This window comes from Oncorhynchus gorbuscha, linkage group LG22, assembly GCF_021184085.1.
Source record: "Oncorhynchus gorbuscha isolate QuinsamMale2020 ecotype Even-year linkage group LG22, OgorEven_v1.0, whole genome shotgun sequence".
NCBI classification, from domain to species: domain Eukaryota; kingdom Metazoa; phylum Chordata; class Actinopteri; order Salmoniformes; family Salmonidae; genus Oncorhynchus; species Oncorhynchus gorbuscha.
The window spans coordinates 24,615,635-24,631,808 of record NC_060194.1 but is presented as its reverse complement, the minus strand read 5'-3'; the positions used below and the strand labels follow the sequence as shown (position 1 = coordinate 24,631,808).

General features: G+C 43.8%; 1 protein-coding gene across 3 annotated transcripts in view; it reads right to left on the bottom strand.

The window, feature by feature from the left end:
• Positions 1-201: 201 nt before the first annotated feature.
• LOC124009514 (pre-B-cell leukemia transcription factor 1-like) overlaps positions 202-16,174 on the bottom strand; it is a 61,517-nt gene continuing 45,544 nt past the window's right edge. Inside the window, exons 3-9 of one of the 3 annotated variants that reach the window (XM_046321363.1) lie at positions 10,104-10,357; positions 8,618-8,808; positions 8,014-8,149; positions 7,574-7,733; positions 6,202-6,335; positions 5,115-5,204; positions 202-3,109 (exon numbers count right to left, since the gene is read on the bottom strand). In XM_046321363.1, coding sequence (XP_046177319.1) covers positions 3,017-3,109; positions 5,115-5,204; positions 6,202-6,335; positions 7,574-7,733; positions 8,014-8,149; positions 8,618-8,808; positions 10,104-10,357 — 1,058 coding nt within the window. In that variant the 3' untranslated portion in view covers positions 202-3,016. The remainder of the gene's footprint in view (positions 3,110-5,114; positions 5,205-6,201; positions 6,336-7,573; positions 7,734-8,013; positions 8,150-8,617; positions 8,809-10,103; positions 10,358-16,174) is intronic. The other 2 variants (XM_046321364.1, XM_046321365.1) reach the window with 2 other exon arrangements.

Below are 16,174 nucleotides of genomic sequence, written 5' to 3'. Positions count from 1 at the left end.
GAAACTGGAGCAGCAGCACGGCCAGGTGGACTGGTCATTCCAGGACCATGCCTATGTCTGATTGTACATATCAGATAGAATGTTATAAATAGAATACAAATATGGTTTTGTTATTAGTATACCTGTCTCCTGTCATGACTTTTACAAGACCAAGTGAACCAGACTACTATCGGAAAAAATATGTAAATGTGTGACAAATGGTTAAAAAACACTGCAGTATTTTATTAAAGAACACATTACATGCAACAAAGGAAACATTTTTTGTTTTTTTTGTTTTTTACAAATGACTGAATCCTGAACCTCTTTTTTCAGCTATCAAAACGAAAAAGCTATTTTATATGCGTCATTATCATATTGAATTTATTGGCAAAAAAAAGCATATTTTAAAATCTGGATGTGGAGCAAATGGGTTGTTGAGCTCAGGGCCCCTGTACAGACTATCAAGTAGTTGAGATCCCCTTTCATAGGGGAGTTACAGACAGTTTTATTGAGAGTTATTCAAAATGAATAAATTATGAATACTTCTACTTCGGCACAACAAAACAATGAAGAGGGGAAATGAAAAGTGAGCTTTTTTTTAAACTTGAACTTACATTGTTTGTGAAGCTGAATTTACAATATGTGCATTCAATCTATACCACATGTAAAAATATATACAATTTTGCCAACTGGCAACCATCAGTGTATTATTCTTGTTTTCTCAAATGTTCAAATGTTCAATAATAAAATGCCACTGATTTGTCTTGGTGTATTACATAGTATAATAAGTTTAATGTTGAAACTGCATAAATTATTGTTCAACAAAGCAAGTCAAGTACAATGTGGCAATGTTCACATAATCACATCATGAGAGAGCTAATTGACAAGAATATGGGAACCATGACATACAATAGCATACCATAAAAAGTAAATAACCAAATACTAAAGAATAACTATATAGTCCACACAACAAAAGGACAAGTACTATACAGTATATCAAATGTCCAAATATCATCTTTGTTTGTCTGAAATCATTTTCCCACCTCTAGTTTTGCTATGGACATTAGACCTTTCAGCACATCAACATTCAATATGCTTATGAATTCTGAGGATTCATACAAGCCAGTTGAAGAAGTGAAAAGCAAGGATACAGGTGACATTATAATGTAGGTTTTTGGTTCTTAATACAGTGGAAGAAAGAATGCTGTCATATACTGTAATACATATTAAACTGCCCCAAAAATGCCTGGAAAGAGAAACAGAAATCAACTCTGGGTTTAAAGAACAGTACAGTTCCATTGTATGAGAGGGCATTGAACAGTATTGAACAGCATTGAACAGTATTGAACAGCATCGAACAGTATTGAACAGCATTGAACAGTATTGAACACTGACTTGAACACATTGTGTCTGTTCAACATAATCATGGAGTACAAAGCATCTCATGCATGACCTGTGCATCATGGCTACTGTAAGTTCAGTCCTGGTGTTACCTGCATCCGCAGATTTATGTTTTAAATCCTATTAACATAACGACTTCCCTGTTTAACTGGATTCTGATGCAATGTACTTAAAAACAAACTCAGTTACTACACAGATCCTTGAAAGATTTTCCAACAGAAATGGTTTCTTCTGAATTGGACTGTATCAACAACATTGTTTTTCAATTAGGCAGCATTGTTCAGTTGGTTATCGTCCCCCACCAGATTTGGGAAAATTAGCAAAAGGTACAGTAAAAAAAATCCAACATGTAAGTACATGAGTGAATATAGCTAGATGGGTTTAGGACCTCTTGAAAGTACACATAAAATGTCAACAATAGATCAATAAGTATAAAGGTTTTGGTTAACAGTAACATTAGGTGACTAACGTGAATCAAGCTCGTATGGGTTTTTGATGACAGGTTTATTGTATTTATGTTGTTTTTTTACACGACACAACTGTAACTTCACACGATTACCTCTGATGAGACACATGGATACTCAATGAGGTGGTTGTTTAAAAGGAGGGCGCTCCTCTTGTTCACAGGCCCTCAGACAATCAATAGCACACACTCTGTTCCCCTGTTCCAATATCGACACTAGCATACTTAGAATGAAGCATGTATTGGGCATGCATTCTAAGTGGTACTCTAGTATGGATATTGGAAGAGAGCCCTGTGACTGCTTGTGGGCCCACAGCGCTCCCACATTCTGATAAGATATCAAAGGGGTCGCGGGACATACGTTTATAAACCAGGAAGACACACATCTACAATGTCTATTAAATTGTCTACTCAATTTCCATTAAAGCCCTTAGATCAGCCAATGTGCATTCTCATACCAGCGTGTTTTCCTTTTCTAACGCCCTCCACCCAGATTGAAGACCTGCTAGTCAGGGTGAAGGGTCCTCAGAGTTCACTAGGCTGACCTGCTTTCCCAACAAGTCTTCTAAGTCTTCCTGGTTATTTTTCTGTGGGAGAGGGTAAAGCGAACACAGTTTCTAAAGCACACACTGTAAACAAGGGAGCAACATTAAAAGCCTAAATGTCGTACCATAGAATGGGTGAGGGACCACAAAACAAAGCATGACGAAGTGCTTCTTTCATACAATGGCAAAGTTCATGTTTTAGTCAGAAAACAAATTAATGTTCTTTCATGTGATTTGTTTTACTTTTGAGTTGCCGAGAGGTAGAATGAAGCATTTAAATTGATGTATACAGATTGGGTTGTCTGAATTGATCTTATCACTGAATATCATCAATATGAGTGAAACCATCACAGGTGAGTAAGCAACCGGAGCCGTCTAAATATCCTGTGAAATCTGAACAAACATTTGTATTCATCCTTTTCCATTGTTTAGATTTTTGTTCTGACATTCCTATTACTGTATGTATCTCAAATGTCCCATAGTACTGTAGCTTAGGAAAGGTTGTTTTAGTTATGCACCCCTGAAATCTACAGGACACTGTGTAGTATGCCTCTATGTTTAACACTGTGATTGGCTCTGCCAGTTCATCGATGGGTTGTGGGAATGGAAGGTGTGGAGGGTCAAATAATCAGTTGGAGGTATCCGAGTGAACACTTCCGGGTCCTTCTGTGAGCGAGTTCACTGACGAGGGGGTCGGAGCATCCTGCCAGCCACCGTTTGTCTGTGGAGTCAAAGACAAAAGTCCTTCAAAAATATATATTTTTCAATCTAGAGATTCAATTGTGAGACAATTTGTTGTCTGCCTCGGGTCAAATGTCCTAAAAGATACGGAAATAACAACACATATGTATATTTTCTTAGCTGCATCGGTAGCTAACATGAAACTCTTTCACTGAAATGTACCCTTTTGCACTCTGGTGGATTGCGCATCTTCAAAATACACTATAGTACAATTCCTCTATCAAGACTTCATCTCCCATCTGTCTCAAAATGGCCTCATGTAGAGACAATAGAGACATGTTATTGAGAACGCACCGACCTCTCACACACAAAACCTACAAGATGGTTGATGGGAGAATCAATTATAGCAGATTATCACATCGGCTATTGGGATGAAAATATAATGGGCGCGTAAAATAGGAGGCCATTTCCAATCCCGGGAAGATAGGTCGATTTAAAGAGCATTTGGGACATTAATAGCAATTTCCATGCCATCAGTGAAAGCTGTTAGAGATGGGCTTTGGCACCCTCTTATTTTCAAACCCTGTTATTTCACATAGAGCAAGTCTTTCATCACATTTAGAACCGAGGAGGACAAAAAACACTTTTAAAATCTTCAGCTTTGGTGACACCTTTCGCCTATTTCACAGCTGTAATTACTGTTCAAGGATAAAAGAGAGCTCCGGCATGTGAAGGCTGCTCACTGCCGCAGCTCAGTCAGGAACCTCAGAATGAGTGGAAATTGTTTAGCTGCACAATAAAAGATCCATCCAAGATTAAAAGCTTCTATAGAAAAGTCTAAACATCAAAATAATAATATGATTCTACAATATAAAATGAAGTGTCTTACAAGGACATCATATTTCGATATTTAATTACATTGTTTGAAAACATAATTGCATAAAAAGTTCATTTTGGATTCGGCTCAGATTTTGAGGTATGGGGGCAGAGGGTCACAATATCGACACACAGTTAGGTGTTGACGACTGATGTGCTGCAAATGTGAATGCCCGTATTGGTTTGTCAAAGGCTGCCTCACAGAAACCACCTACTATGTATCCACTGAATAACAGACAGTGATCTTAACAATGCACATTTTCATCAGCCCTCATGTAGCTTAGTTACAGCATAGTTTACTGAGGAAGCTCAGTAGAACGTCTTCTGTCCACCATCACTTCCTTTTTTTAGCATCTTGGGTTGGACATTACAGGGCTCGCTGCTGTCAGTGTCATTGTGGTTGTTGGACGAATGACGCGACCGATGCACTCAGACTGCTGGCCCAGACCCCCTCTCACCCTGCTGTGACTGCCTTATTGATTCCCCTCTCTACAACACAGCCTGTCACTGTAGATCTTAACACTACACACACACCCTCCAGTGTTCCCAGCCTTGCCCTGCCAAAACCCCATCAGAACATGGCATTCTTTTTTAGGGTGGTAGATAGATTTGACTGAAGCTTGTACTCTGGGGCGATTATTTTTTGGGGGGCTCATGGAATGGGGAAGAAATGAGGTCTGTGTTTCTTTTCATTTGGTGTCACGTGAGCTGAGTGTTGGACAGGCAGGGTGTCACCTGTGGCCCTGTTCCTGTCGGCTGCAGGTGCCTCGCTAACACTAATGTCCCCAGACAGGCAGGCTCTGAGCGTGTCCGTACGCCTGGCCGGCCGCCTCTCTTTCTGTCTGACTCCTGCCTCTTCACCTGGCGCCCGGGGCAATACCAGTACACAAGGGCTGTCGCCTGGACAACAGCCCAGCCACCAACAGGCCACTGCTAACTAAGTGGCATCCCACACACATTGGCTTCCAAATAATTGGGCAAGGGGACAAACTGAAACCCTAATAAAGGCAGCTTTCTATGGTATTGTTGGTTAAATGTATGAACACATTGCATTGGAACAAAAGAAGAATAGCTATGGAAGTATAGTATAGAAATAGTTATTTTTCTTTCAAAGAGACCAAAGTAAGACTAGGCAATATTGTGATGAAATTGTTTGGTGGTGTTCTTACGTTGATGCCCTGTGGACTGTACATCTGGCTGGCTGCGATGCTGTCACTGTATCCTCCTGTCTGGCTGATAACATGGCGAAGAGTATCCACCTGGAACGAACGCACACACAGACACACGTAGAGAAAAGGGCGGGTCAGACAGACAAAAGCTCTAGATGAAAAAGACCTTCATGCATAAGAAAGGTCAGTCTGATAGCAAAAGGGTATCATGCACTGGGAAAGGTTACCACAGCAACCGTTTAGAATGATTTGGCCTGTAAAACAGGTTCAACACAATAGATATCACAACAGAACAACGACAAACAACCACAAATATCATCACAAGGGAAGTCATATGAATATCCTATTACAATTCAAAAAGGAATGAAAATGAAACAAATCAAATTGCTTCTACGACTCAAAACTCCTCTCCTCAGTGGCTCGGAATGAGTGTGCAGCCAAATGACCTCCTGAAAAGGTCAACCCAGGAGATCTCTTGTCCACCCCAGGGGTTAATACTATGCATATTCATGAAACACCTCAAGCATTTGGAGAGTTGATTTAAAAATAAAGGGGGGATGGATGGAGAGACGAAGCAGGTGGTGACTCTTCCGTCCTCTTCCAACCTATGGTGAATGAGACTTTCTCCCAAACACAAAACTATCAAAAAAAACTCTGTGCTAGTCATCGTTGTCCAACAGGGCAAGGTCAGAGGACTGTTGTACACCAGTGGCTATGACAACTGTTGTCAGCAGTGTTGACGAGTCTTGTATTGTTTCCAAATCTGTCTGCAGTCGTCTATTCATTCATGAGCCTGATAATGGCCGCCACATCAGTGTACGGCTAAAATCACATATGACCTCTGTCTCACGGACTAGGTCAAGAGATTGGGATTCAGATTTCAATGAAACCTTGTAGCCCGGGCAGTGCTTGAACAACTGAGCAGGGATATTCAGTCTTTTAATACTAGACCTCATAAGGCTGCCCACCGAGGTTCAATGACTGTCTTCAACAGGCCACTAATAGGCTGCTAGTGTATGACTGCTAGCTAGGTATCTATCTACATGACAACTAGTGTACTAATGTATGGATTACATAGATAACGTACTAGTCTCTGCGAGGGTCCTACCTGGGACTGAACATTGGCCCCAACCCCGGCCCCCTGGTATGAGTCCCCATTCAGAGCCTGCACACTCATAAACAAGTCTCCGGAGTTTGACATGTTAAAAGAGCCAGCAGAACCTGGGAGGCCAGAGAGTGAAAGAGAGAAAGAGAGAGAGGGGTAAGGGAGGAAGAGAGAGAGAGGGGGAAGGGAGGAAGAGAGAGAAGAGAAGAAAAGGAAAGAGGGGTTAACACGATCATGCAGCAGAAAAAGTGCAGTCAGTTGGGTTAGTAGGAGAGGGTTGAAAGCAAAATATGGTGTAGTGACCAGGGAACCACATCAGTGACCAGCCACTGTCTGCTATACTGTATGTACCTATGGAAATGTAATTGAAAAATCTGGCTAAGGGGTATTCTACGAAAACTATACTGTACTAATGATCAACATTACACCAACTGTTACTCCTGTGGTAATTGTGATGCCAATCATATTACTAAGAATAAGGTTAGGGGTTAAAACCGGGATGGAACTGAAACAGAATAGATGGATTGTCTTGTTGTTTAAGTTCCTTGCTACCGGACTGGTTGGATCATTAAGGAAGTGCTAATTGATCGACAGGAAGACTGAAAGAATCCTCTTTGTCCTTTTAATGGAGCCAAACTCCACAGATGTTAAAAGAGAACGCAGCCTAACTAGATTTGAAGGCAGAAAAAAACACAAGACAAGGCCATAATCCAATACAACTGAAGGGTCACCATGATGACAAAGGACTAGGCTGGAGCACCCCGTCAATAGCTTAATGACACACAAGAGGTCAACCAGACAAGTCACAGGATGGATGAACTATTTCTCTAACCAAGACTGAGTCCGAAATGGTGTGTTAACCAGACAAACCCCAGAGAGAGAGAGAGAGAGAAAGAGAGAGAGAGAGAGAGAGAGAGAGAGAGACAGAGAGAGAGAGAGAGAGAGAGAGAGAGAGAGAGAGAGAGAGAGAGAGAGAGAGAGAGAGAGAGAGACGGACCGTACCACTGGGCCAGAAGTTATTGGGTTAGTTCAGAAAAGGGGGGGTGGGGTACAGACAGCATTTTGTTAGTCAAAAGGAACAGAGACAGCGACTGTATCCTTGAGTTGGGGCCCACGGTTGAGATGACAGTGCTCTACACCTTTCTGCCCAAAAATGTTGTATTTCTGAATTGATTTGTCCATACTACTGCAATGTGGATCCCTCCCAATGTAACATATATAATGCTTCAGCTCTTGGTAAATGATGATCTGTGCTCATGTTGAAGTGGGGGTACGCAGCCAAACTAACATTAACAGTACTGACTTGGTACCATACTGGTCACATCCACTATGGCTGGCTGGTATTGATACTGACCTGCAGAGTTGGGGGTGGAGGGGGAGTTGGCCTGGCTGCCATGGGCTGATACACTGGTTGCACTGACGGCGGTCTTCGCGGCGTACATGTTTGCTTCCTCTTGGAACTTGCCAATGTTTTTCTTGTATCGGATTCTCTTGTTTCCAAACCAGTTCGATACCTGTGACACATTTAAAGTACAAATTATGTTATGTATGCCTTTTGTTTTGTTGAAACAATTGTTTGAGAAAGCTATCACATGCTATCATAAGATAGCCTATGTGATTTCATTACAGAATGCAGAATTAAACATGGAGCTGTATGACCCTATGCTAGCTGACTTCCTGTGGCATGATAGGAACCATACTGTGTTTTCCATACATGTACACGCACAACAGAAGATTAGAGTTAGCTTCATCACACACAGGATGGATACGAGGCTTGCGACTGGCGGCACATACCTGTGACATTGTGATGGAGCACTTCTTGGCCAGCTCTTCCTTGGCCTCTTCACTAGGATAGGGGTTGGACAAGTGGGAGTAGAAATACTCATTTAGGATCTCTGTTGCCTGCTTGTTGAAGTTCCTCCTCTTTCGTCTGCAGAGAGAGAGAGAGAGAGAGAGAGAGAGAGAGAGAGAGAGAGAGAGAGAGAGAGAGAGAGAGAGAGAGAGAGAGACAGAGAGAGAGAGACAGAGAGACAGAGAGAGACAGAGAGAGACAGAGTGAGACAGAGTGAGACGGAGAGAGAGGGGGGGAAGAGAAAGGGGGTAGAGAGAAAGAGAACATATTTACTATCACAAGGCAATTGCTGTCCAAATAATCTAACTGCATCATAACAAAGGTTTTGCCTGTTTTCATAACAATAAGTTAGAGAAAGACACACACACACACACACACGCATACACACGCACACACACGCACACACACACACACACACACACACACACACACACACACACACACACACACACACACACACACACACACACACACACACACACACACACACACACACACACACACACACACACACACACACACACACACACACACACACACACAGACCTGGCATCGAGGAAGCGGGAGCGTAGGATCATGACGGCCTCGCAGGTGCTCTGTTTGAGCTGCATCTGGATGGAGCTGAATTTACGGTGGATGATCCCCACCATGCGTTCTATCTCTTTGGGCGAGATGGGCCGTGTGCGGCTCTGCTCCCTCAGCAGGTTCATCACATGGGTGGTAAACTCATTACATGCCTAAAGAGACAGACAGGCGCACTCATATGAGGCAGATAGCAATCTCACTGACTTGAATACAGCAGAGAAGTAAGACACTGCAAGCATTGTAAGTAATGTTAGTTTCATAAGTAGTAGTATGTCGCTGTTGGAAAACAACACTTGTCAATTTTAATTATTATAATATTGAAGATTTTGAGACAATAGAAAATCGATTCAAAATAGCCTCATAATTGTATGTTCGTTAATGGGGGAAGAAATCTGTTTTTTCCATTTCCTGAAAAGTTTCTGTTTTGGAGAAAATAGGTTCTCATTCGACAATGACGAAATCTAGTAGTTGTACTACAAGTACTAAAGATTAGTAGTAGTAATACAAGTATTGCAGTGTTGTTTGTGGCAGACACAAAAGCAGTGGATTAGTTATACAACTAAGCTGAGACTGTCTTTGTATATTGAGGAGACTTTTCTTCAACAGTTAAGAAAAAAATGAAGATGTCTAAAATGACAGGAGGCTTTCTTTCCTGTTCACCAGGTTTGAACTATCTTTCTGTTTCTCTCTCTTCACTTCTCTCTCGGTCTTTTCACTGTGTCTCTCTCGTTCTCTCTCTCTCTCTCTCTCTCTCTCTCTCTCTCTCTCTCTCTCTCTCTCTCTCTCTCTCTCTCTCTCTCTCTCTCTCTCTCTCTCTCTCTCTCTGTCAGAATCAGTCACTGGGAAGTGTCTGCTGTGTTTCGGGACAGGGGAGTCTGTTGACTGTCAGCACCGGGGTCGCGTCAGTTGAAACGAGACACAGTTCAGTGCAACAGCCGTTCCGCCCTTACACACTGTATCAGTAGTACACATAGTGGTGACATGGGTATACTCAGGTGCATAAGTAACACTGTGACAGGTAGTGATGACGAGTCTGCCTGAGATGATGACAGGCGGTAATATATATGACAGGATACTCTCTTTGGCGAAGGATGAGTGTGTGACTGATAAAATGTTTGCCAGCTGAAAAGTGATTTCTGAAAGCGTGGTTACTCAGGAGGTGCTTTGGGGGGTTTGATTTGAGAAGAATTATCTGCGTATAACAAAACGTGCGTGCAGTGGGAGTGTAGTGAGACGGCGGTGGGGTTGTCTATTGGAGCGGAGAGAGGACAGTTACAAGTGGCTTGGTCGTCAGTATGTAGTGAGATGGCAGAACTCAGAGCAGACAGGACTTAAGGGAGAGAGGGGTTGCCTATACGAAGTGAGAGGAGTTGTGAGGGTCTTCTTAGAGCCGAAGGGGTTTATGGGAAGGGAGAAAGCGGTTATGGGGGGCGTGGTCTGTCCTCACCTGTTCATACTTCTCCAGCTCTGTGTGGTAGATCCCGCGGATCTGAGTCAGCTTGGCCCGGTAGTCTGAGTGTTCTGCCGAGTTGGTGTCCGAGCCCACTCCTCCTCCCGCTGCAGCTGCTGCTGCAGCCGCCGCCACCGCAGACCCGCCCCCTTTCTCCGGTCCGGACACGCCTTCCGCCAGAAGCATGTTGTCCAATCGCATGAGTTGGGCATCTGGAGGCTCCTCCTCCTGGGAACCACGGATACTGAGCACTGTAGAGACAATAGAGAAGAAAAATAACAGTTACGCTAGCACAACATCTGATTGTTAACGGTGGCACTGCAAAGGAAAGAGGCAAAGTTAACATTAATGGACAGTGCTGGAATAAAACAAATACTATTTGGATGAGAAGTGAAGTGACTGCAGTCTACCACTGTACTTTCTTCTTTCTACAGTCTTCAACCTGCTCCATCTGAAATATGACCGTCTCTTTAATAGCCCACGTCTGTGCCATAAAAACCTGGATCTTACTGAGCCTGGCAGCACCCACGATAATAAAACTATCATCTCATTGATTTTGAATATAATTTCAGGGAAATAATTAACACAGACTTCCAAGAGAGTTAATTTTTCTTTGCACTCCTGAAGAGCAGCTTATGATGTTTACTTAGTGGCTAAAACAATAACACATTTTCATAAAAAGATAATAATCTTCCTGGTCAGGCAAACTAATACTATCATCACAACCTTACCGGGGGAAATGGTACAATAATGATCTACTCCAGCTGAAGAGCAATAAAATGACGTCTAATATCAATGTGGATCATCTCAGTGATAAGGAACAAAGATGATTTATTAACACCAGACAAGCTATGCCTGTATAGTCTTATTTATGGGTCACTGTCACACCACAACCATCGTTTCTAACTTACTAAATCAATGCTACGGTAGATTTTGAATAACAGTTAGCAAACAAGCAGCAAAATTGAAAGACTCCCCTTAACGGCTGCTGAAAGGGTGCTAACAAGGTAGTGGTGGCCAGTTTGGCCTTGCTTCTCACCCCTCACACCCCCATAGGCACTTAGCTCTCTGCTCCCTCCCCCCTCGCCCGCTGCTCCACTGGAGAGGTGGCTGTGACATGCCACACACCAACATCAGCCAGTACCACAGAGTGCAAAATGATGTTCCATGGTATATGCACTCAGAGGAACATGCAAGCAACACCTGTCAACCCCGTACATTCACAGATACACGCTTACCCAGACACACATACAAATCCACACACCCATCTACCAACGCAAACACCGAAGGTTGTTTGAAGATAACATTCCTTCAACTGTTCCTCCTGTGGTCTTATACAGTTAAATGGTGTGCGTATCAGTGGAGGCTGCTGAGGGGAGGACGGCTCATAATAATGGCTTGAATAGAGTGAATGAAATGGCATTTGATACCATTCCACTAATTCCACTCTGACCATTAACACAAGCCCTTCCTCCCCAATTAAGGTGCTACCAACCTCCTGTGGTGTGTACTCCACAGTGAAATCATGTCTATCATGTCTGACAAACGGTGAAATGGAGCATCTTTGAGAGAGAAACATGTCCACTACAGGCCCTTTCAAACAATAGTGTGATCTAGTGAGGACAACACTGTATATTTGGGATTGTGTTTCACTATGGTACCAGCAGGACTGTGTTGCACTATAGTACCAGCAGGGCTGTGTGTCACTATGGTACCAGCAGGGCTGTGTTTCACTATGGTACCAGCAGGGCTGTGTTGCACTATAGTACCAGCAGGGCTGTGTTTCACTATGGTACCAGCAGGACTGTGTTTCACTATGGTACCAGCAGGACTGTGTTGCACTATGGTACCAGCAGGGCTGTGAGTCACTATGGTACCAGCAGGACTGTGTTGCACTATGGTACCAGCAGGGCTGTGAGTCACTATGGTACCAGCAGGGCTGTGAGTCACTATGGTACCAGCAGGGCTGTGAGTCACTATGGTACCAGCAGGACTGTGAGTCACTATAGTACCAGCAGGGCTGTGAGTCACTATGGTACCAGCAGGACTGTGTTGCACTATGGTACCAGCAGGGCTGTGAGTCACTATGTTACCAGCAGGACTGTGTTGCACTATGGTACCAGCAGGGCTGTGTTGCACTATGGTACCAGCAGGGCTGTGAGTCACTATGGTACCAGCAGGACTGTGTTGCACTATGGTACCAGCAGGGCTGTAAGTCACTATGGTACCAGCAGGGCTGTGAGTCACTATGGTACCAGCAGGACTGTGTTGCACTATGGTACCAGCAGGACTGTGTTGCACTATGGTACCAGCAGGACTGTGTTGCACTATGGTACCAGCAGGACTGTGTTTCACTATGGTACCAGCAGGACTGTGTTTCACTATGGTACCAGCAGGGCTGTGAGTCACTATGGTACCAGCAGGACTGTGTTGCACTATAGTACCAGCAGGGCTGTGTGTCACTATGGTACCAGCAGGGCTGTGTTTCACTATGGTACCAGCAGGACTGTGTTGCACTATGGTACCAGCAGGGCTGTGTTGCACTATAGTACCAGCAGGGCTGTGTGTCACTCTGGTACCAGCAGGGCTGTGTTTCACTATGGTACCAGCAGGGCTGTGAGTCACTATGGTACCAGCAGGACTGTGTTGCACTATGGTACCAGCAGGACTGTGTTGCACTATGGTACCAGCAGGGCTGTGAGTGTGTGGACGTGGACCACACTGCTCTTCCTCTGTCTGCCACTAGAAGGCTCCCTAAGTAAAGGAGCAGAGCTATCTGTCTCCTCTCAGAGGTGGTAAAAACAACCAGGTGTAGCCTGTTCATTTCATCCACCATCTTTACACAGACTGGCAGCATACACTACACTGCCTGGACATAGTACATGTCTGCATCAATTAATATATATGCATACCTACTATAAGGGGTAAATCACTACCTTTAAACATACCGTATTTACAATTGCTAAGAGTGACAATTCGACAGAATGGCAGTAAATGAAAGAGGTGACTTGCTGAGAGAGATGTGCTGGAGTACACTGTCTGTCTGGCCCATGTTACTGTATGTTGCTCTATGCGTATGTCTGTGGCTATGTCCACAGAGATAGGCTGTCTGCCTGCTGACCTCTCAAGTGAGAGTGGGGTCAAGATGGATTCCCAAGCCCTCACGGAGAACCTGTCTCTCCCATGAAGCCTCCACCCCCCCCCCCCATCCACACCCGATCAGCTTCACCATCTGAGCATGCAGACTCAGGAGGGAAAATGGAAAATGTCAATGGTTATCAGAAGACTGGAAAGGTCAGGGTTTTCATAAAGGAGAGAGTGTGTGTGTGTGTGTGTGTGTGTGTGTGTGTGTGTGTGTGTGTGTGTGTGTGTGTGTGTGTGTGTGTGTGTGTGTGTGTGCGTGTGTGTGTGCGTGTGCGTGTGCGTGTGCGTGTGCGTGTGCGTGTGCGTGTGTGTGTGTGTGTGTGTGTGTTGACTACTGTCCACTTGCAATATTTCTCCTGCTTGCGTTCCTTCAAACTTAAAAAGCCCTAAAGCTATTTTACCTCAGTCAGTCATCTCCTAACTAATCTCTCGTTCATCAGCTGTAGAACCCTCCCAACCGACCAAACAACAATCTCTCAGTCAATGAGGCGGCAGGGTAGCCTAGTGGTTAGAGCGTTGGACTAGTAACCAGAAGGTTGGACTAGTAACCGGAACCCCCTGCAAAGCTGTCGTTCTGCCCCTGAACAGGCAGTTAACCCACTGTTCCTAGGCCGTCATTGAAAATAAGAATTTGTTTTTAACTGACTTGCCTAGTTAAATGAAGGTAAAATAAAAATGTCACTGTCTAACCTAATTGTCCACTCTGAATCTAAATGACTGAGATGAGATAGAGAGCAACAAATCAAATATTGCCTTGCTATTTCTTGTAGAGTAGGAAAACTAGAACACTGTGAGGTTTTTCTGACAACAACATGTAGACCACCTCCAACTGGAGAGGAAACCTAATGAGGCAAACGGTGATTTATTCCTTCACAGTATCCTCCAGTGCAACACTAAAAGCATGAAATTGATTAAATAAATACAATGAATAAAGATAATGATACAATTCACTGTGCTGTGGCATAATTACTCTAACCATAGCCATCAGATTGACTTATTCCTGTTCAGTAATGGCCATGAATTAGATGAGAGTCCTCAACGTCAGTCCAGCATCATAGAGTGAACTCTGCCACCCTAAAACACTACATCATAATCATCTGGCAATAGGAGGCGGATTCTTCAAGAAACAATGGCTTTATATAATCATTTAAATGTCCAAAAATTGATGTACCAATCCCAGATTGCCCCTTTAAAATACCGTACTATTGTTAGAATGTCTCCTTCTGTTTCCCATTGGTCCTACTGTTTTCATTGATAGGTCCCTCAGGCCAGTATTCTTAGACGAGCAGTGTGTCTCTATAAAAAGACTGCGATCATTTCATCTTGACCGTTACAGACAGACTTTAATTGAACAGTGAGAGGACTCCCAATCCCCCTCTCCCTCCCTCTGTACTCATGTTTAATTCAACCTCTCTCTTTCCCCCACAGAGCAGCAATATGACAAATAAAAATGGTGAAGTAACCGTCCATCTGATGAAATAACTGAAATAATTTCATGTTCTGAATTAAGATGATTGTTTGTTTAAATGATGACTCATAGTCCTTAACCTTTCTGTCTTACTGGGCTGCAAGATGTTTGCAAAGCACTAGTATGTACACAAACACAAACCTACCACACAGCCAACCACACAAACACACACACAGAGAAAATGCCCATACATAAAACAGCCTTCTCTGCACATTGGCAGATTTTCCCCCTCTCTCTCAGCCTCCAGCCCTGGCTCCCAGTGAGCGCTTTCAAATGAAAGCATGTTTAATTAATGATGTTGAAGTATTCTGTCACAATTAGGAAGATGAACGGCCAAACAAGGCAGCACTGATGTCCCTGACAGCCATGATGAAAGTTTACCCTCCTCGCCTTTGACTGGCAGCTAGCAACCAATGCTGGATCGGATCCATTTCATGTCGATACAGTAAAGCAATACACTCCTCCACAGTGCTGTGTGTACGTGTGTGTGTTTCTGTGGGTGTGTGTGTATGTCTGCGTGTGTGTATCTGTTTGTGTGTGTGTGTGTGCATATCTCTGGACCACGTCACAGCGACAGGCCAGGCCTATGAGCACAGTCTGTATTGATTCTGTGGGCACACGTCATCCAGGGTTTCAGCAGTTCATAAATCAGCCGTGTTCCTGACGCAGGCGCGCAGTGCCTGTCTGTGTGGGCCTGTCACAAACCCTGTGTGTGTGTGTGTGTGTGTGTGTGTGTGTGTGTGTGTGTGTGTGTGTGTGTGTGTGTGTGTGTGTGTGTGTGTGTGTGTGTGTGTGTGTGTGTGTGTGTGTGTGTGTGTGTGTGTGTGTGTGTGTGTGTGTGTGTGTGTGTGTGTGGGGGCCTGCCACAGGCCAGTCAGCGGGAATGGTAGCGACAGACACATGATAATCGAACATCACCACCATTCATCCCTGCCACACTGCATTCTGGGACAGAAAAAACAACAATCTGGAATCCTGAGGAAGCAGTGTGATGATTTACAATGGACATGACGAGTATCACAACTAAAACAAATTGTCAACTGACTTCCCTGGTCCTTTAGGATTCATTGTTCAAGCCATCAACATAATCCACTGCTCTGCATGTGATGGCAGCATGGTATGAATAATCTGTCAGCATAGAAACAATGAATTCTATTCATTTCAATGTGGTTCGTCTGATAGACGCGTAAGCTACTGATGCTCAGCAATAGTTACTAAATGCATGGGTGTCTACCGACATCGGTAGCACAGTACCTATTAAAGTCAGTCAACAAGCATGTTCTGTTCCTTTAAAAAAATCACCATGCAGTTTTGTCCTTAGAAAGGTTTACTCCTCACTGTGTTCACAGAAAAGTCTCCATGGCCCAAAATGTCCACTCTATCATCAGATAATGGGGACTAGAACAACTCCGGTACACAAGGGTAAAGCCATAAAGACCCTCTAAAACACTTGCTT